This window comes from Neoarius graeffei, chromosome 2, assembly GCF_027579695.1.
Source record: "Neoarius graeffei isolate fNeoGra1 chromosome 2, fNeoGra1.pri, whole genome shotgun sequence".
NCBI classification, from domain to species: Eukaryota; Metazoa; Chordata; class Actinopteri; order Siluriformes; family Ariidae; genus Neoarius; species Neoarius graeffei.
Window position 1 is genome coordinate 21,252,441 of NC_083570.1, and position 23,207 is coordinate 21,275,647.

The window sequence follows — 23,207 nt, forward strand, 5'->3', positions numbered from 1 at the left end:
CCTCATCATGACCCAGAGACCTTCCTGGCCCTCTTTGACCAAGCCGTGGAGGCATGGGGGTGGTCAGTCAAGCAGCGAGCAGCTTGCCTACTACTGTTCCTAACCAGACAACAGACTGGACTATGCTGACCTAAAGCAAGGCATTCTGCAACGCATCAGCCACACCCTTGAGCAACATCGCCAGCACTTCCGTGCACTGACTCTGGAGGTCGGCCAGCTATTTGCATTTGGCCAACAGCTCCAGGATGCCTGCCAGTGGTGGCTGAGGGTGGAAGACCGCAATGCTGAGGGAATCATCGACGCAGTAGCACTGGAACAGTTCATCACTTGGCTGCCATGAATCATTGACAGCAGAGTGGGTCCAGTGCCACTGCCCGGCATTGCTAGACAGAGCAATCGCACTGGCAGAGGACCACCTGGCAGCAGTTCCAGCGGTAGGCAGACATCCTGCCTCTTCTCTCTCTCTCTCTCTCTCTCCCTCCCTTGCTGCCTCCTCTTCCCGTCCCCTCCCCATACCACAGAAGTGGGGGTCAACCCATGTGCAGCCTACTCAACAAGCCCAAGCCCATGGTGTCCCCGTCCCTCCTTCCCCTTATGTTTCTGTGTTTTCTCCCACTCAGGTGAGTGATCCCTGAGCCACTGGTGCAGAGGTGAAACCTGGGCCGGTATGCTGGCGCTGCAGGGAGCCTGGGCATTTCCAGGACCAGTGCCATGCCATGGAGGTGGGGGCTGTGGTCCAGATCCCTGATGCGCCAGAGACCGCCCTTGATTGAGCCAGAGTGTATCGCATACTGATGAGTATTCAAGGAGATATCTATCACGCATTGGTGGATTTATGCTGTAATCAGACCTCCATTCACCAAAGCTTGATTCAGCATGAGGCACTGGAGACAACACAATTGGTGAAGGTTTTGTGTGTGCACGGGGATGTTAATGAATATCTACTGGTGTCTGTTCACATCCAATTTCAGGGAACAAAGCATCATGTAGAGGCAGGGGTTAGCCCACGCCTCACTCACCCACTAATTCTGGGAACAGATTGGCTGCGGTTTAAGTATTTAATGGAGTGAGTAGTGATGGGTGGGTCCTGGAGTAGCGCATCACAGGGGGATCCTAACATAGCATTGTCTGGGTAAGCCATCTCAGAGCCATCCACATCAGCCCTGCATCATAACACGGGAAGGGCGGAGTGCCCCTCTCCTCCCCTCTCTTTTAGGAATTCCCTTGAGGATTTCCCTTTGGGGCAAGCACGAGACAAGACTCTGCATCATGCTTTTGACTAGGTGAGAGTAGTCAATGGTCAAACCCTCCAGCCAAATGCAGCACTCTCCTGCCTGTACTTCACTGTAATCAAAGATAGGTTGTACAGAGCAATGCAGGATACTCAAATCCATGAAAAAATGACCCAAATGTTAGTCCCAAAGAGCCGTAGGGAACTCGTATTCCATGTGGCTCACTTTAACCATATGGCCAGACACCTTGGGCAGAATAAGATACGAGCCAGTCTAATGGTGCATTTCTATTGGCCAGACATTTGCAGGGATGTCTGTAGGTGGTGTGCGGCATGCCACAAATGCCAGCTGGGGAATCTGGTGGCCATGCCAAAGGCACCATTGCACCCTCTTCCTCTGATTGAGATCCCCTTCGAAAGAACTGGAATGGATCTCATTGGGCTATTAGACCAGTCTGCACAAGGGCATCACTTTATTTTAGTTCTGGTGGACCATGATACTCAGAAGCAGTGCCACTGCGTAACATTTCAGCATGCAGCATCGCAGAGGCACTGTTTAAAATGATCTCCTGAGTCAGGATTCCGAAAGAAATCCTCACTGATCAGGGTATTATGTTTATGTCAAGCAACCTTCATGAACTCTACAAGTTACTGGGAGTTAAATCAATCCGCACCAGCGTTTATCACAGACGGCTTTGTCGAACAGTTTAACCAAACCCTTAAGAACTTAATTCATAAGTTTGTAAGTAAAGACACATGGAATTGGGATACATGGCTTGAGCCTCTGTTGTTTGTAGTATGAGAGGTTCCACAAGCCTCAACAAAGTTTTCCCTGTTCAAGTTATTATATGGGCATCAGTCTAGCAGCATCCTAGACATGCTGCAAGAAAACTGGAAGGAGAGACCTTCTAAGAGTAAAAACAAAATTCAGTACATTCTTGACCCCCCTGCTAGAACTCCACACACACAGTCACCTAACCCAGGAGAATTTGCAGCAGGTGCAATAACATCAGGCCTGGCTATACAACAGGGGTGTGTAGCTTTGGGAATTCACACTGGGAGATAAAGTGCTCATATTATTACTTACATTGAACTCAAAATTACTCGCGAAGTGGCAAGGGCCCTTTGAGGTCACATAGCGAATTGGGGACATCGAGTATGAGATGAAGCAAATGGATAGGGGCGGGCCACTGCAGATATACCACCTCAATCTGTTTAAACAATGGAACAAGGGGGTCCCCGTGGTGTTGGCATCAGTAGTTCAGAAGAGGGTGGAGCTAGGGCCAGAGATAAAAACAAAAGTAACCGCTCAACCTACCCCGGTCCCCTGTGGAGACCACCTCATGCCGTCCCAACTCGCTGAGGTTACCAAATTGCAAGTGGAGTTTTCTGACATGTTCTCACCCCTTCCCAGTCGCACTTACCTCATAGAACACCATTTTGAGACACCCCCAGGGGTGGTGGTGCGGAGCTGTGTCTACCGCTTACTCAAACACAAGAAAACTGTGGTTCGGGATGAACTCAAGGCCATGCTCGAGATGGGAAGTATCGAGTCACACAGTGACGGGAACAGCCCGGTGGTCTTGGTCCCCAAGACCTATGGGTCAGTCCGGTTCTGTGCGGACTACAGAAAGGTAAATGCGGTGTCTAAATTGAACTCATATCCAATGCCTCACATTTATCGGTTAGATGTGGTTCGTTTTTACTTGACACTGGATCTAACCAAGGGATATTGGCAGATCCCTTTGACTCCTCTATCCAGAGAGAAAATGGCTTTTTCCATCCTGTTCGGCTTACATCAATTTGTCACTCTTCCGTTTGGGTTATTCAGGGCCCCAGCGACGTTCCAGTGGGTCATGGACAAAATCCTCTGCCCATGTGCCACCTATGCCATGGCCTACATGGATGATATCATTATATATAGCAATGATTAGCCATGGCACATAAAACAACTCAGGGCAGTCCTAGATTCATTGAGACATGCGGGGCTTATGGCTAACCCAAACAAGTGTGCGACTGGACGGGTGAAAATACTGTATCTGGGCTTCCACTTAGGTCATGGGCAGGTACGTCTCCAAATTGACAAGACCACAGCCATTGCGACCTGCCCGAGGCCCAAGACCAAAAAAGGGGTGAGACAGTTCCTGGGGCTGGCTGGCTACTATCATAGGTTTGTGCCTGACTATTCGGACATCACCAGCCCACTGACTGATCTCACTAAAAAGGGGGTGCCAGATCTGGTCCAGTGGATGGAGCAGTGCCAACAGGCTTTCACCAAGGTAAAGGTTGCACTGTGTGGGGGCCACTGTTCCACTCCCCTGACTTCTCTCTCCCCTTTATTTTACAGACAGACACATTGGACACAGGGCTGGGGGTGGTTCTGTCCCAGATGGGGGAGGAGTGCCCAATGCTGTATATTAGCTGCAAGATCTCTATGTGAGAGACGAAGTACAGCACCATCGAAAAGGAATGTTTGGCCATTAAGTGGGTGGTTCTCTCGCTCCAGTATTCCTGGGGCGCCCTTTCACCCTCTGCTCAGATCACACCCAGGTGCAGTGGCTCCACTGCATGAAAGATACCAACGCACAGATCACCTGTTGGTATCTAGACCCCCGGCCTTTCAAATTCGAGGTGATCCACAGGCTGGGGGCAGATTATCTTTCCCATTGGGGGGAGTCAGCTGCAGGCAGTGGGGCTTTATGGCATTGTCAAGCTCTGTTTTGTGCATGGAGAGTGAGGCCAGGGAAGGTGAGTGGGAAAATAATCACACCTGTGTTTAATTGATGGTGTGTGTGTGTGTGTGTGTGTGTGTGTGTGTGTGTGTGTGTGTGTGTGTGTGTGTGTTTCGCAGTGATGGCTGAGGACTGATAAGGAGGGAGAGAGCTGAGAGGAGACAGTTCTCCTGACCGGAGCATTAGAGTGTGCGTGTTGTGTGTGCCTGTGTGTCACTCACACTTGAAAGCTGAAAAGCTAGTTGCAGAAATAAACTTGGAATTTAGTACCACTACCTGCCTCCCTGTCCTTCAGTGTTCCACCCACACTCAGGGTCTATTACAGATGGGTTTTTATCCAGCACTTATTTTTATTTTACTTTGTAAAAAATAATATGGGATTATTTTCTAACACATTTTACAGAAAATATTCACAATAGTTTCTTTTTTTCTCCACAAATTTCCAAGATGATATGCTGGTGGAAAAAATAATACTCTTGAGACCCTGTAGCTTTGGCGGGATTTCCTGATGCACGTGTGCATCCAGGTCACTAACAAAATTAGTTTCAGGAGTTTTTGCTACTTTTTTTGTTTTCATATTTATATCATCAGGAATCCCTCGCATTGTGAGTATGATTGCCCGTTGGTCATCATTTGTGAGTCCTCAGGTGGTTCACAAGGCCGATGCGGGACGCACACAACTGTCGACAGGCCGGGCACGTGAAAGAAGTGGTCGTTGAGGGAGGAGCCCTTTCACGGGCCTTGCGGTTTTGGCGCTTCTCCTCACAACGGTCGCATCTGGCAGACTCAAAGGAGGCAACACCCTCATGTATTTTGCCCCCTCCACTTCGTGCGGTCAGAGGCAAGTTCCTCCCAGTTATCTGGATTGATCTTACAGGCTTTCAAGTTGGCCTTGAGGTTGTCTTTGAATCGCTTCCTTTGCCCTCCAACTGATCTTTCTCCAGAGCTAAGCTCACCATAGAGGATTTGCTTTGGTAAGCGCGAGCTGTCCATTCTAAGAACATGCCCTGACCAGCGGAGTTGGTTTTGAACTACCATGGCCTCTACGCTTGAGCAGTTGGCTTCCTCTAGAACGCTTGTATTGGTTCGGTGATCCGTCCAACTTATGCCGAGAATGCGACGCAAGCAGCGTATATATATATATATATATATATATATATATATATATATATATATATATATATATATATACTAGTATATTACAATAACAAGTCAGTGAAACAAGATAAACACAAACCTAAAATGCAGTGAGGCCTACAAGGGGCTCAGAGAACTGAGCATCTCTGTTTGCCAGAATGTAAGTCAATCAAAAGTTGTAGGACTAAAACAAGTCAATCAAAAAGTTAGGACTGATGGATCAAGACTCTAAATATAGCACGATCGAAAATCGAGTCACTAAAGTTAACATTGATATTAACATGTTAGACTAGGTTCAATCGAACATTAATATCTCAGACAAATATGAATTATTGATTAATGTTATTAGCATCACTATTAGTAGTAGTATTAACTAGCATTAGACCTGGTCGAGGCTAATTGCAATTGCATTGCCACCATTTAATTTTAATTTTAACTAGCCAATGTGTGATTTTCTTTTTATTGTGGAGACATTCACAAACAAAGTATGCAAATTTATCAAAACAATTCATCGATATCCTCACGAGTGAGGATATTGAAAAATATGGCACGATTGTCGTTCTCAGTGTCCTAGATGTAGTTCATATTAAAAATACGAGTGGTGTGTTTTCCAGGAAAACACTCGTGTCTTTGGAATATAAGAAAATCACATGTTGGCTTGAAGATATGAAGTTTATATTCTCGTTTTGAAAAGTATTTCATATACAGTCACCACTCAAAAATAAACTTCATATCGTTGTGTGATTGTGTAATATGCTCGCTCTCTCCATATATATATTCTATGAAGCATTGCATTAAGCTGTTTAACTATCGTTTCAGATTTGCTTACATTATTTCACAAAGGTAATCTTCCTTGCATAGTTGCCCAGTATGGCTAATTTGGGATGACAGATTCTTTGTCTATAGTGATGTGTACAAAATTGCCCAAGATGCACGGAAAATTGGCCACGATAATCATTGACACCCTGCCCTCTTGGAAAGCTAGCTGGAACACTGTATGTGTACTGTGTGTGTGTCTGTGTGTGTGTTACACATAATATATACAGTGCCTTGCAAAAGTATTCATCCCCCTTAGTGTTTGTCCTGTTTTGTCGCATTACAAGCTGGTATTAAAATGGATTTTTTGGGGGGGTTTAGCACCATTTGATTTACACAACATGCCTACCACTTTAAAGGTGCACATTGTTTTTGTATTGTGACAAAAAATTAATTAATTTGAAAAAAAAAAAAAGAAATCTGGAGTGTGCATATTCACTCCCCTTAAAGTCAATACTTTGTAGAGCCACCTTTTGCTACAATTACAGCTGCAAGTCTCTTGGGGTATGTCTCTATTAGCTTAGCATATCTAACCACTGAGAATTTTGCCCATTCCTCAAGGCAAAACTGCCCCAACTCCTTCAAGTTAAATGGGTTGCGTTGGTGTACAGCAATCTTCAAGTTATGCCACAGATTCTCAATTGGATTGATTGAGGTCTGGGCTTTGACTAGGCCATTCCAAGACATTTAAATGTTTCCCTTTAAACCACTCCAGTGTAGCTTTAGCAGTATGTTTAGGGTCATTGTCCTGCTGGACCGTGAACCTTCCTCCTATTCTGAAATCTCTGGCTGACTCAAACAGGTTTTCCTCCAGAATTGCCCTGCATTTAGTGCCATCCATCTTTCCTTCAGTCCTGACCAGCTTTCCTGTCCCTGCAGATGAAAAACATCCCCACAGCATGATGCTGCCACCACCATGCTTCATTGTAGGGATGTTGTTCTCAGGGTGTTGGGTTTGCACCACACATGGCATTTCCCATGATGGCCAAAAAGTTCAATTTTTGTCTCATTTGACCAGAGAATCTTCTTCCATATGTTTGGGGAGTCTGCCACATGCTGTTGGGCAAACTCCAAACATGTTTTCTTCAGCAATGGCTTTTTTTTCTGGCCACTCTTCCATAAAGCCCCACTCTGTGGGGTGTACAGCTTAAAGTGGTCCTATGGACAGATATTCCCATCTCCACTGTGGATCTTGGCAGCTCCTTCAGTGTTATTTTTGGTGTCTTTGTTGTATCTCTGATTAATGCCCTCCTTGCCCGATCTGTGAGTTTTGGTGGGTGGCCTTCTCTTGTCAGGTTTGTAGTGGTGCCATGTTCTTTCCATTTTGCTCTAATGGATTTAATGGTGCCTCATGGGATATTCAAATTTTGGGATATTTTTTATAACCCAACCCTGATCTATACTTCTCCAAAATTTTATCTCTGACCTGTTTGGAGTGCTACTTGGTTCTCATGTTGCTTGCTGAGTAGTGTTGCAGAGTCAGGGTCCTTCCAGAACAGGTTGATTTATAGAGACATCATGTGACAGACCATGTGACACTTTCATTGCACACAGATGGATCTTAATCAACTAATTATGTTACTTATGAAGTGAATTGGTTGAACCAATTCTTATTTAGAGGTTTCATACGGAAGGGGGTGAATACCTATGCACACTCCAGATTTCTGTTTTTTCATCTTAATTATTGTTTGTGTCCCAATAAAAAAAAATGTGCACCTTTAAAGTGGTAGGCATACTGTGTAAATCAAATGGTGCTAACCCCCCAAAAATCCATTTTAATTCCAGCTTGTAATGCAACAAAACAGGACAAACACCATGGGGGATGAATACTTTTGCACAGCACTGTATGTTACACACAAAAACATATACATAATCAAACCCTGTTTACAGAAAACTTGGGATATTTTCCAAAATTCAATTTTAAAAAAAATCTGTGATTTGTTAATTCACATGAACCATTATTTAGCTGAAAAAATTTCAAAGAAAAATTCTATTTTGTGAATCAGAATCAATTTCATTGCCAAGCACGTTCTCACATGCAAGGAATTTGCTTTGGTGATTAGTGCTTGAACAGTTAAGATAGAAGAATTTAGCAAAGACAAAAAGTAGCTATACACATAGAATAAGAAATAGAAGAATCTGAAATATACAAATTTGAAAAGTGAAAATATTTAAGGGGTATGTGTATGAGTTTTTGGAGTCCGAGCTATACAGTCTGTCTGGAATGTGCAAAAATAGGTCATATGATGATGATGATCATGAAGATGGAGAAGAGACATGAGTGTGTGAAAGGAAGAGAATGCATGTCGTGGGCTAAGTCAATAACTAAGCTGTACAGCATGAGCTGCAATGTGCAGTAAAGGTTCACAGAATGGAGAGGTATGACATGGCCTTGAAATGTGCAAAAATTGCAGTTCAGAGACAAAGTGCATTAATGTCACAGATTGGAAGTGTGAGGTCAGAGTCAGTGGGGGTCTCTGACCTTACTGAATTGGCCAGCTGCACTGGGGAAAAAGCTGGCCTTATGGCATGAGGTTTTGGTTCTAATGGACCGTAACCTCCTACCAGAGGGGAGTGGTTTGAAAAGTTTGTGTCCAGAGTGAGAGGAGTCGGCCACAATCCTTTTTGCTCTCCTCAAGCTCCTGGACTCGTACAGGTCCTGAAGAGATGGAAAGTTTCAGCCAATTGTCCTCTTAGCAGAGCGGATGATGCGCTGTAGTCAGCCCGTGTCCCTGGCAGTGGCTGCAGCATAGCAGATGGTGATGGAGGAGGTGAGGATGGACTCAATGATGGTGGTGTAAAAGTGCACCATCATTGTCTCTGGCAGATCGAACTTCTTCAACTGCCGCAGGAAGTACATCCTCTGCTGTGCTTTCTTGGTGAGAGAACAGGTATACGTCTCCCACTTAAGGTCCTGGGTGATTTATAGTGCCCAAGAAGTGGAAATACTCCACAGAGGTTACTGGGGAGTCAAACAAGGTGATGGAGGAGGGTGTGGCAGAGCTACTCCTGAAGTCCACAATCATCTCCACTGTCTTTAGAGCATTGAGTTCCAAGCTGTTCTGCCTGCACTAGGACCCCAGATGGTCAATCTCCCCCCTGTAGGCAGACTCCTCCTCATCAGAGAAGAGTCCAATGAGGGTCCAATAACATTAGATTTTGATGCCTGCAGCACACTCAAAAAAAGTTGAGACAGAGGCAATATAAGACTGAAAAGTTTATAGGATATTCAAGTAACACCATTTTGGAAGATTCCACAATAAGAAGGTTAATAGAGGCTTTGCACCATCACGTGACCTCATAGCAATGGTATCTACGCCGCCATGACAGGTGGTACACTTGTAGTGCTTTGTTCAGACAAGTTAGATGTTATTGGTCAGTATGGGAAGGTTTTGCTGTGTTTTTGGATGTGAAAATCATTTTGAGCGAAACAAAGACATCGGATTTTTTAATTTACCAAAAGTAATTAATCATCAGGGGGAAAAAATAGAGAAATTTCTAAACATAGAAGGAATGAAGAAAAACATTCAGTGGGGCCCTGTGTTGAACAGTGAGGTCAAAACGTGACAGTGATAATAATACTTCGAAAAGCCTCACTGTCCTTACAGCGCATGCTGATTGTTATCAGATCAGCATCAGGTGTCTCCCATAATGACTGGGTCCCAAGCACACACACAACGTGTTCTGAAGGATCCCCAAATGTAAATGCACTTTTTAATATTAATTTTTTTCAATTCTTACTTTTGTGGAAATGACGTGAGCATACCATCAAGTTTTTGACCTCTCCATTCAACACTGAGTCCCGATTAATTTTTTTTTCCATTTTCCCTTCTATGTTTAGAAATTTCTTTAGTTTTTCCCCTGATGATGAATTGCTTTTGGTAAATTTAAAAAATCTGATCTGTCTTTGTTTTGTTCAGAATGAAACATTTTGCACATCCAAAAATGCAGCAAAACCTTCCCATACTGATCAATAACAACTAACTCATCTGAATGAAACACTACAAGCGTGCCTCCTGTCATGGCAGCGTAGTTACCATTGCTATGGGGTCACATGGCGGTGAGAAGCCTCTATTGGTAACATGATTGGATATAAAAGGAGCATGCACCAAAGGCTCAGGATTCAGGGAATTCAGAGACTTCTCAGTGCATAAAGGGCAAGGTTGGAAACCACCGGTGAATGTGCGTGACCTTCGCGCCCTCAGGCGGCAATGCCTCAGAAACCGTCATGCTCATGTGACAAATATAGCGACATGGACTTGGGAGTACTTTGGAAAACTGTCACTTAACACAGTCCACTGCTGCATCCAGAAATGCAGCCTGAAACTCTATTGCACGAGGAGGAAGCCATTGGTCAATTCTATGCAGAAACGTCGCTGATTTCTCTGGGCTTGAACTCATCTCATATGGACTGAAAGACAGTGGAAACGTGTGCTGTGGTCAGCTGAGTCCACATTTCAGCTTGTTTTTTGGGAAACTAGACATCGAGTTCTCCGTACCAAAGGTGAACATGACCAGTTCGTGAACATGAACAGTTTGTTCAAAAGGAAAAGTCCAAAATCTAGTATCTGTAAGGGTATGGGGATGCATCTGTGCCCACGGTACGGGTGATTTGCATGTGTTTGAAGATATCATTGAGATGTATATTGGGATTTTAGAGAGACATATGTTGCTATCGAGGCGACGTGTCTTCCCAGGAAGGCCATGCTTATTTCAACAGGACAATGCCAGGCCTCATTCTGCATGGGCTACAGCAGCGTGGCTTCGTAGACACAGAGTACATATAGTTGACTGGCCTGCTGCCAGTTGAGATCAAGGTCAAGGATTTCTATTTGTCATTTCAACCATATACAGTTGGTACTGTACACAATTAAAATGAAATCTTTCTCCAGGACCATGGCGCTACATTAAACAAACATCACAGGACTACAAATAACAGCATAAAGTGCAAGCGTGCAATGAGTGCAAACATTGCAGACAATAAACTACACAAACAACATAAAGTGTAGAGTTGAGTGTGCATATTGAGGTAGTATATGAAAAGGGAATAAATGTAAACTGTGTGTGTGTGTGAGATAGACATTGTAAACATTGTAAAGCAATAGTGCATTATTGTCCATTGTTCAAAGATTGCAGTGTGAGTGGTGTGATTAACAGTCTGTGTGTTTCAGTCCAGTCCCTCAGAATTGTGAAGTCTGGTGGCATGTGGAAAGAAACTGTTGCAGAGTCTGGCTGTGAAGGCCCGAATGCTTTGTTACCTTCTTCCAGATGGTAGGAGGGTGAAGAGATTGTGTGAAGAGTGTGTGGGGTCGGCCACAATGCTAGTAGCTTTCTAGATGCAGTGTGTGGTGTAAATGTCTGTGATGGAGGGAAGAGAGACTCCAATAATTTTCTTAGCTGTCCTCACTATCTGCTGTAGGGTATTGCGATCCAAGACAGTGCAGTTCCCAAACCAGACCGTGATGCAGCTACTCAGAATGCTCTCAATAATCCCTCTGAGAATATAATGAGGATGGGTGATGGGTTTTCCTCAGCCTACGAAGGAAGTAGAGACACTGCTGGGCTTTCTTGGCTATGGAGCTGGTGTTGAGGGACCAGGTGAGGTTCTCCGCTAGATGAACACCAAGGAATTTGGTGATCTTGACATTCTCCACGAGTGAGCCGTCGATGTACAGCAGAGAGTGGTCACTCCGTGTTCTGAAGTCAACAACCACCACTTTTTTTTTGTTTTGTCCACGTTCAGAGACAGGTTGTTGACTCTGCACCAGTCCGATAGCCGTTGGACCTCTTTTCTATATGCCGACTCCTCGTTCTTACTGATGAGACCCACCACAGTCATGTCATCAGCAAACTAAATAAGATTTGGCTCTTATTTAGATTGTATGGTGCATCATGAAGAGGATCAGGCAGTGGTGACCACAGACTGTTGAGTAGCTAAAGACTTGTATCAAGCAAGAATGGATAAAAATTCCAATTGCAAAACTGCAAAAATTAGTATCCTCAGTTCCCATCCGATTAAAAAGTGTTATGAAAAGGAAAGGTAATGTAACACAATGGTAATAATGCCTGTCTCAATTTTTTTGAGTGTGTTGCAGGCATCAAATTCTAATCTCATATATATATTTACAACTATGATTAAGTTGGTCAGTACAACTATCAAATCTTTTCTTTCTATTTTTGTCCATTAAATAAAAGGTTCATGTGAATTAACAAATCACATTTTTTATTTTTATTGCATTTTGGACAATATCCCAACTTTTCTGGAAATTAGATTTGTATATGGGTTGTTTTACAATCAGGGTACAAAGTTTGTGTCACATGGGTCCAAAATTCAAATTGATTCAAACTGGTTCTTGTACCAGTTTTTAAGTGAAGGACAAGTTAAAGAACAGATAGGCATGTGTAATAGTTTGTATTATAACAAGATTAAGTGTCGCTTTAAGCAGGGCTGGGAGAAACAAATGAAGTGATTCTCGGAGAGGGCATTTTTTTTTTTTTTGACAATTCAGAATCCACTACTTCCATAGTGCTTTTAAATATAAGGCTGTAAGCTTTGTGTTAGTTGTCTCTAATATTTGTCCCAATATCTTGACCACATTTTAGGATGAAAATAATCATTTTAGATGTGTTATTTTATATTGAAAAATTAGCTGTCTCGGAGAGGACATTTTTTTGACACAATTACATACTAATTTGATCAAAATAGTCTGAAAACTTACTGGCATTCAACATTAAAACTTAACTATGTTTCCAATGATATGGAACCAAATATTTGTTTTATGGTATAAAGAATGATTTAAGTGCATCCCTTTTGGAGCTACCTGTGGTCAAAAAAGCACTTTTTCTAAATGACACAAGTAATTTTGCTAAATATGACATATATTGCCATACATTCACCAAAAATAACGTTATCACCAAATTTTTTTTTGCATGGTAAATAGAGCTATCACAGGGCTACAATAAACAACCAAGTTTATTTAGTCAAGCCTTTTGATATTGAAGATAATAAGTGTTAAATGTGATTTTTAGCTTGCGTACCCTGATTGTAAAACAACCCATATAGTATTTATGTAGTAGAAAAGGTATTATATAGGAGTTGTGTGTCTGTGTGTGTTAATCTCACAGGGTTATGAAGTTTAAATTTCATGAAGTTTTCCCTCAGAACGTGCGGATACAAGATGTAGCTTGCACATGTTTGGATGTCAGCCTTTATCCCCTGCATGAAAATCTCCATATTTTTGACCTGAAGAAACAGACATTACAAACAATGGCACTGTTGGTTAAAATGTAATGCTTATTATCCATATCACCAGTAATATGAATAATAACTACATGCTATGTAAATCATGGTACTGGAACAGCAAGTCATTCAATTAAGATATTGACAAAACCCAGTTATATAGGAACTGTTGTGCAGTTCCAAGTCGTGTATATTTGACTTTGGTTGCAGGTATTACTTTTTTAAACTGTCACTGTGAGGCATTGTCACTTATTTGCCCAAAATGAACAATGATTACCATGTGCTCTTTTTTATGCTTTGGTTCTGTCCCCACCCCATCCTGTGAATGGTTTGCTTTCCTACTGTGGTACACGTATTTCATGTTAGCCTGTGATAACGTATTCTATTTATACCCTTTTATTTCATTGTATGTCTGCAAAGCGTTATGATGCATTCAGCCCGAAAGTGGCGAAAGTGTCAAAATGTGATCTGGCTGCCCTACTAATGATACTGTCGACATTCGTGGACGCTCTATGACGTAGATGACATAGGCAGCTATAAGTTCATTGTTTGGTATTGCAAACTTTATTTCAAAGGGCCACAAAGCAAACAGACATGTCAACCGGTATTTTTGTGCAGACGTACCACAAGTCGAGTATAATTAACCTCATGAAATCTTTTAAATGTAAAGGTAGAGAACTGATCAATGAAGGCAAATAATGAACAATTATGATTACACATTTGATCAGAAAATACCTGAAATGAAACTAACCATATAAACTAATTAAAAGCCATTTGGGTGGTGTGATTTGTGTTGATAATAAGTGCGAAGTCATATTTTATTGATGTCCCTGTATGCAAGCAGGGACAGATTATAAATAATCAGCAGAAAATCACTAATGTGATCCATTTCATGTTCAACAATGTTATGCATACATTTCAGAATTATAAAAACAGAATAACTGTAGTGTTTGAGTGTTTTCAGATAAAGTACCGCAAGGACTGTCAGATGTCGAAAACCGTACATTGATATCTGCAATAATAAAAATTTGATGGCAATGAACGTGGGTCAAAATTGCTACAATTTCATGGATTTTTTTGGTCTCATTTTTTCAATGAGGAAAGTTGTACATTTTCTGTATTGTAACATAATATGATTTCAACTTATTGGATGCACTGTTTGTGCTAGTGTATCATCTTTCAGGCTGAAGTACACCATTTTGTTGCAAAATATACATCTTGTTGAACCATGCATGAAATGTCTGCAGTATGACATTTACTACTGAGATATTTTCTGTCAAATTTATCAAGCCCATGTCAAATTTGCATTTAATATCTGGTTTATAATGAATTTCTCATCTACAAAGTATCCAGATGGGAAAAAAGCCAAACATGTTCGCAATATAATTTCCTAATACTACTGAGGTATGATTCAAATGGCATGTCAAAATGACAAAAATCTCCGTAGTGTCCGTAGGTCCCCCGTACACAATGCTGAGAGACATACAATGAGCTCAGTACAATAACTATGAAGGGTCTTTAGTAACAACACAATATGTCTATATAGTATTGGAATGTCTTGCTGAATTACAAAATGCAGGACAATGAACTCACTCGTAGTGTCCGTAGCCCACCTATAGTGTCCGTAGGCCCCACGTTATCTCATACAAAGAGTCAATTACATAAAAAGCTATAGGCAACTTATTGAAGTAATCAGGAAAAATCATTCATTTTCTCTGTATTTGACACAGAAACAAATACACAAGGAACTTTCTTCATGATATTTGGAAGATTTAATTACAGTTCAAAACACCAAATGCCGAGAGTTGAAACAAAGTATTGGGATAGTATTGCTTTTAAAAATTGTAGACCTGAATATTGTTAGTTAATCAGAACATGAAAAGCATGTATCACATGTACAAAGTAACATGGCAAAATGTAGTGTCCGTAGGCCCCTGATAGTGCCGTAACTTGAATGTATGTAAATTTTTTGCCGTTGAAGATTAATGAGAAATTTTACAGGTATATATTAGACATAATTTGTGGCGGTATACCATAAGTTTCTGCTGGAAAGGACATGGTCAATTTTTGGCTCACAATGAGACACATTTGGTACACATTAGTGATTTTCTGCTGAATGGGGAAACCCGTCACCACAATTATTAATTACTCTCTCCTACATGGTACTTGGGAACGGTTTGAATCAAACCAAAATTTAAAGTAGTCCGATTTTAGCGAATGATCTGTGATGGCTGGACTTCAACTTTATTCTTATGATCCCACCGCCAAAGATGCACCGCTAATGGTCATGCCACTGCTTGCCGCTGAGAGACACTGGCTCACATAGAAAATGAAAGACTTCCAGTTGTTTCTCACCACTTTTGGTTTGAACGCACCATTATTGTACAACCCTGATTCCAAAAAAGTTGGGACAAAGTACAAATTGTAAATAAAAATGGAATGCAATAATTTACAAATCTCAAAAACTGATATTGTATTCACAATAGAACATAGACAACATATCAAATGTCGAAAGTGAGACATTTTGAAACTTCATGCCAAATATTGGCTCATTTGAAATTTCATGACAGCAACACATCTCAAAAAAGTTGGGACAGGGGCAATAAGAGGCTGGAAAAGTTAAAGGTACAAAAAAGGAACAGCTGGAGGACCAAATTGCAACTCATTAGGTCAATTGGCAATAGGTCATTAACATGACTGGGTATAAAAAGAGCATCTTGGAGTGGCAGCGGCTCTCAGAAGTAAAGATGGGAAGAGGATCACCAGTCCCCCTAATTCTGCGCCGACAAATCGTGGAGCAATATCAGAAAGGAGTTCGACAGTGTAAAATTGCAAAGAGTTTGAACATATCACCATCTACAGTGCATAATATCATTAAAAGGTTCAGAGAATCTGGAAGAATCTCTGTGTGTAAGGGTCAAGGCCGGAAAACCATACTGGGTGCCCGTGATCTTCGGGCCCTTGGACGGCACTGCATCACATACAGGCATGCTTCTGTATTGGAAATCACAAAATGGGCTCAGGAATATTTCCAGAGAACATTATCTGTGAACACAATTCACCGTGCCATCCGCCGTTGCCAGATAAAACCCTATAGTTCAAAGAAGAAGCCATATCTAAACATGATCCAGAAGCGCAGACGTCTTCTCTGGGCCAAGGCTCATTTAAAATGGACTGTGGCAAAGTGAAAACTGTTCTGTGGTCAGATGAATCAAAATTTGAAGTTCTTTAGGGAAATCAGGGACGCCGTGTCATTCGGACTAAAGAGGAGAAGGACGACCCAAGTTGTTATCAGCGCTCAGTTCAGAAGCCTGCATCTCTGATGGTATGGGGTTGCATTAGTGTGTGTGGCATGGGCAGCTTACACATCTGGAAAGACACCATCAATGCTGAAAGGTATATCCAGGTTCTAGAGCAACATATGCTCCCATCCAGATGATGTCTCTTTCAGGGAAGACCTTGCATTTTCCAACATGACAATGCCAAAACACATACTGTATCAATTACAGCATCATGGCTGCGTAGAAGAAGGGTCCGGGTACTGAACTGGCCAGCCTGCAGTCCAGATCTTTCACCCATAGAAAACATTTGGCGCATCATAAAATGGAAGATATGACAAAAAAGACCTAAGACAGTTGAGCAACTAGAATCCTACATTAGACAAGAATGGGTTAACATTCCTATCCCTAAACTTGAGCAACTTGTCTCCTCAGTCCCCAGACGTTTACAGACTGTTGTAAAGAGAAAAGGGGATGTCTCACAGGGGTAAACATGGCCTTGTCCCAACTTTTTTGAGATGTGTTGTTGTCATGAAATTTAAAATCACCTAATTTTTCTCTCTAAATGATACATTTTCTCAGTTTAAACATTTGACACAGTGGTGCTTGAAAGTTTGTGAACCCTTTAGAATTTTCTATATTTCTGCATAAATATGACCTAAAACATCATCAGATTTCCACACAAGTCCTAAAAGTAGATAAAGAGAACCCAGTTAAACAAATGAGACAAAAATATTATACTTGGTCATTTATTTATTGAGGAAAATGATCCAATATTACATATTTGTGAGTGGCAAAAGTATGTGAACCCCTAGGATTAGCAGTTAATTTGAAGGTGAAATTAGAGTCAGGTGTTTTCAATCAGTGGGATGACAATCAGGTGTGAGTGGGCACCCTGTTTTATTTAAAGAACAGGGATCTATCAACATCTGATCTTCACAACATATGTTTGTGGAAGTGTATCATGCCACGAACAAAGGAGATTTCTGAGGACCTCAGAAAAAGTGTTGTTGATGCTCATCAGGCTGGAAAAGGTTACAAAACCATCTCTAAAGAGTTTGGACTCCACCCATCCACAGTCAGACACATTGTGAACAAATGGAGGAAATTCAAGACAATTGTTACCCTCCCCAGGAGTGGTCGACCAACAAAGATCACTCCAAGAGCAAGGCGTGTAATAGTCGGCAAGGTCACAAAGGACCCCAGGGTAACTTCTAAGCAACTGAAGGCCTCTCTCACATTGGCTAATGTTAATGTTCATGAGTCCACCATCAGGAGAACACTGAACAACAATGGTGTGCATGGCAGGCAGGGTTGCAAGGAGAAAGTCACTGCTCTCCAAAAAGAACATTGCTGCTCGTCTGTAGTTTGCTAAAGATCACGTGGACAAGCCAGAAGGCTATTGAAAATATGTTTTGTGTACAGATGAGACCAAAATAGAACTTTTTGGTTTAAATGAGAAGCATTATGTTTGGAGAAAGGAAAAACACTGCATTCCAGCATAAGAACCTTATGCCATCTGTGAAACATGGTGGTGGTAGTATCATGGTTTGGGCCTGTTTTGCTGCATCTGGGCCAGGACGGCTTGCCATCATTGATGGAACAATGAATTCCGAATTATACCAGCGAATTCTAAAGGAAAATGTCAGGACATCTGTCCATGAACTGAATCTCAAGAGAAGGTGGGTCATGCAGCAAGACAATGACCCTAAGCACACAAGTCGTTCTACCAAAGAATGGTTAAAGAAGAATAAAGTTAATGTTTTGGAATGGCCAAGTCAAAGTCCTGACCTTAATCCAATCAAAATATTGTGGAAGGACCTGAAGCAAGCAGTTCATGTGAGGAAACCCACCAACATCCCAGAGTTGAAGCTGTTCTGTATGGAGGAACGGGCTAAAATTCCTCCAAGCTGGTGTGCAGGACTGATCAACAGTTACCGCAAAAGTTTAGTTGCAGTTATTGCTGCACAAGGGGGTCACACCAGATACTGAAAGCAAAGGTTCACATACTTTTGCCACTCACAGATATGTAATATTGGATCATTTTCCTCAATAAATAAATGACCAAGTATAATATTTTTGCCTCATTTGTTTAACTGGGTTCTCTTTATCTACTTTTAGGACTTGTGTGAAAATCTGATGATGTTTTCAGTCATATTTATGCAGAAATATAGAACATTCTAAAGGGTTCACAAACTTTCAAGCACCACTGTATGTCATCCATGTTCTATTCTGAATAAAATATGGAATTTTGAAACTTCCACATCATTGCATTCCTTTCTTATTTACAATTTGTACTTTGTCCCAACTTTTTTGGAATCGGGGTTGTAATTCAGCCCTTTGCCTTTCATTTTACCCTTGCTGTGTACTGTGACTACGATTACTGGAAAAGTCCTATCATTACCACATTTAGTTTACACATTTGTGTCCTATCACTCGTTGCATGTTACAAAGAACTATAAGAAATGATCTAAGTAATGATTATTAATCATAAACAAAGCATACTTTGGTGAAACAAACCTTCTTCCTCACTGTGCACAGTTCTTTTTCCTTCATTTTCAGCTCCTGATTCAGGTCATATATGGTCTCCTTGTTCTTGCTGTTCATCTCCTCTACCTCAGCCTTGAGCTAAAAGAAAACCATCTTCTGATCAGCTCCACCTTAATAATAATAATCGCTGCAAGCAGCAATGAAGGGCCCAAGCAGGAAAGCAGGCCATAGTTGTCAGCGAAACCTCGTGTCATTTTGTCAAGGGCATGGTTGTGTGCACTCACAGCAAACTTCATGTCAATTGACTAAAGACTGAGATAAGCTCACTTCCTGTCTGGTGGCTTTGCCACCAAATTCATTAGGCTGTAACAGATGAATGAGTTTGAAAATAAAAAAAATTGTGTGATAAATTTTATGAGGCTTTTTCTGGAGATCATCTGTGCTAAGTTTGGTGAAGACTGGAAAAAAAAAAAATTGTCGCCTGTGAAAATTGTTTTAATTGTTTGATAAAATCCAGCATGGCAGCCAGATAAATTATGCTGACTTGAAAAGTTGGCATGTCTTGGCCTTGGGAATCAACAGGCAAAATAACTAATTTTTAAGGCAAACACATCAACAGTATTTACACCAAACAGTGGTCAAATGACAAAAAATTGTTTGCACTTCTTGGAAGTGGTCTCCTGAGTCCATTTACCAAGTTTGGTGCCGACATATCAAAGCGTTGATGAGATATGACCTCACCTCCTGTTTGGCGGCTTTGCTACCAAATTTGATTGGTTGTGATGGATGAACACAAGCCACTAGGTGCAAACATGAAACTTGGTGAAAAGAATCCGGGGACTGTCCCCAATCAGTAAGCCAAATTTCAAAACTTTTCACCACAAAGTTCTATGGGCTGCCATAGACACCCAACCCAGAAGAAGAAAAATAATACGAAAAAGTAGAAAAACAATGATTGCCTATGCAGGTTTGTGCTTGGCCCCAATAATAATAATAATAATAATAATAATAATACCTGACTGATCCCAAGGCACTGGTCATGTATCTCTCCTTTTATTTTCCAGAACTGCATCATCTTAAAACAAATACATTACACAGTGAGGGTGGGTCAAATCACATAATGACTGACAATGGCAGTCTTGACATAAATTTTAAATTGAGGCAAGACACATTGGTACACAAGTAGGAAACTATAGAAAAACAGCACTTTGTGGTCATCCACCCTGCGAATCCTATTTAAAAAAAAAAGGGAAGTAGAACTCCTTGTCATGACCATATGTAAACTACTGCACTGAAAATGATGTAAACAGAATGCAAAATGATCTTCGCCAGATGCATATTCCTATGCACCTCAAATCAGTTTTAAAGTACACTGTTCTTTGAAAATGTGAAGTTGTCTAGCACATACCATATATGAAATCAAAATATTTGATTTCTTCAGTGCTAACATGAACAAACCACACACCTGCTTCTCCATGAGTTTTGTTTCATTTTCTAGCTTCATCCTGGCCTCCCTCTCCACCTGGAGCTTCTGACTGTATTCGAATAAGATATTTTTGTACCTAGACTCAACAATCTCCTGCAGTTCTTTCAGCTTCTCTTCAGTATGCTGCAACTTGTACTGTTGCTGTAAAGTGAAGATGGAGAAGGAGTACAGTGTAAACACTCCAACAGTACTGACACGAAGGCTTGATTGAAAATGGATCTCTGCTCCCCATGCAGTGGATTTTATAAACAAACCTAATGCATCAAGTATATCAGAGTCTCGTACAATGATGTTAACTATACCTTCAATATTAATGGTTACTGTGTCTCTGACTCTCTTAACTAGTGCAATATGTGCCAAATTAGGCACTAAAATATTAATTCCTGAAAAACTAGGAAAAGTAATTTGGGGGAGTGGAACTCAAAAAAACAAACAAAAAAACCCAATGAATGACAAAACAAGACACAGTTTCAGCTCACCAAATACAGATAACAATAATGATCAGATGCATGGTCTGAAGATGAGGAAAATAGAAGTCTAACAGAAAGCAGAACAGCAGTATGATTTCCTTACCACCTGTAGCCTGTCATCATAAGCCCGTTTCATGTCCATCGTGGTACAGAAATGGTTGTCCTCATGCTTGCACGGTTTTTCCTCATGGTTCTGTTTCATGGCCTGCATTCTCTGCTCCAACTCTTCATGTAAGTACGTTTCAGTAGAGGAAAATAAAAAAAAAAATTCAGTAGAGGCTAAGACCAATGATACACTAAACCTTAAAACCCAAAGTCTGTGTTAGGTCTATACAATCTATTCTGTGCAGTGAAATATGAGATACTGTTAGAGTGCATTGATATAATGAGTGTATTTACCTTCATCCTTCAGTTCTTTGGCATGTTTTGTCATCACCTGAGTCAGGACCTTCTGCGGGGAGGCCTTCTGTTCCTCCTTCTCAGTAAGTAGTGTCTACAGGAAGACAAACATGGTTTTTGTTTAATAGTGGAGCTCCCATGCACAGAGCGGAACCCCATACTTAACAGAATGCATCGACCTGATTTTTTTGGTCTACCGTGGCCCAAACCAGATCATGGTGAAGTACCCATATCCACCACCCGTTGTGCCATCTGCCTTGGAGCAGATCCTTTCAGCCTAGATTTTCACCAAGCTAGATCTTTGTAGCGCTTATAACCTAGTACACATACGTGAAGGGGACGAGTGGAAAACAGCATTTAGCATCATGCTGGGCCACTAAGAATTTTGTGTCATGCCATATGGGCTATCTTGTGCGACCAGCATTTTCCAGTGTCTGATAAACGACATGCTGAGGAACATGCGAGAAAGGTTTGTCATAGCATACATTCATGACATCCTTATCTACTCCCCAGATGTAGAGAGCCACAGGAACCATATCAAGGTGGTCTTGTCTAAACTGCTGCACAAACCACCTACATGTCAAGGCTGAGAAATGTGAGTTGCATGTGACCCAAGTATCCTTCCTGGGCTACATAATCAGTGCCCAGGGAATCACCATGGACCAAAACAAGGTCTCAGAAGTTACCGCCTGACCAACCCCAACCACAATCAAGGAACTTCAATCCTTCCTGGGTTTTGCCAATTTTTATAAAAGATTCATAAGGGGCTTGAGTTCCATCACCACACCCCTCATAGCTCTGCTTAAGAAGGGACCCAAAGGTAAGAAATGGAACCCCATGGCTGACAAGGCCTTTGACAAAATTAAAATGGCCTTCACCTTGGCCTTCATTCTGAAGCACCCAGATCCCTCCAAATCCTTCATTGTGGAAGTGGATGACTCAGAGTCTGGAGTAGGAGCAGTTTTGTTCCAATGTGTGGGTGAGGAAACCCAAACTACACACTTTGGCCTTCTTCTCAAGAAAACTTTTACCCTCGGAACAGAACTATGACATTGGCAACCAAGAACTATTAGCATTCAAGTTACAACCCCGATTCCAAAAAAGTTGGGACAAAGTACAAATTGTAAATAAAAATGGAATGCAATTATATGGAAGTTTCAAAATTCCATATTTTATTCAGAGTAGAACATAGATGACATATCAAATGTTTAAACTGAGAAAATTTATCATTTAAAGAGAAAAATTAGGTGATTTTAAATTTCATGACAACAACACATCTCAAAAAAGTTGGGACAAGGCCATGTTTACCACTGTGAGACATCCCCTTTTCTCTTTACAACAGTCTGTAAACGTCTGGGGACTGAGGAGACAAGTTGCTCAAGTTTAGGGATAGGAATGTTAACCCATTCTTGTCTAATGTAGGATTCTAGTTGCTCAACTGTCTTAGGTCTTTTTTGTCGTATCTTCCGTTTTATGATGCGCCAAATGTTTTCTGTGGGTGAAAGATCTGGACTGCAGGCTGGCCAGTTCAGTACCCGGACCCTTCTTCTACGCAGCCATGATGCTGTAACTGATGCAGTATGTGTTTTGGCATTGGCATGTTGGAAAATGCAAGGTCTTCCCTGAAAGAGATGTCATCTGGATGGGAGCATATGTTGCTCTAGAACCTGGATATACCTTTCAGCATTGATGGTGTCTTTCCAGATGCGTAAGCTGCCCATGCCACATGCACTAATGCAACCCCATACCATCAGAGATGCAGGCTTCTGAACTGAGTGCTGATAACAACTCAGGTCGTCCTTCTCCTCTTTAGTCCGAATGACACGGCATCCCTGATTTCCATAAAGAACTTCAAATTTTGATTTGTCTGACCACAGAACAGTTTTTCACTTTGCCACAGTCCATTTTAAATGAGCCTTGGCCCAGAG

The 23,207-nt window shown here is 41.5% G+C and overlaps 1 protein-coding gene across 1 annotated transcript in view; it reads right to left on the reverse strand.

Annotated features, from left to right (window-relative positions):
* Positions 1-23,207, reverse strand: part of LOC132869117 (cilia- and flagella-associated protein 57-like) — a 65,667-nt gene that overhangs the window by 18,515 nt on the left and 23,945 nt on the right. Inside the window, exons 14-19 of the mRNA XM_060902467.1 lie at positions 21,280-21,373; positions 20,984-21,159; positions 20,390-20,551; positions 19,940-19,999; positions 18,955-19,062; positions 13,040-13,159 (exon numbers count right to left, since the gene is read on the reverse strand). Of these exons, the coding sequence (XP_060758450.1) occupies positions 13,040-13,159; positions 18,955-19,062; positions 19,940-19,999; positions 20,390-20,551; positions 20,984-21,159; positions 21,280-21,373 (720 nt within the window). The remainder of the gene's footprint in view (positions 1-13,039; positions 13,160-18,954; positions 19,063-19,939; positions 20,000-20,389; positions 20,552-20,983; positions 21,160-21,279; positions 21,374-23,207) is intronic.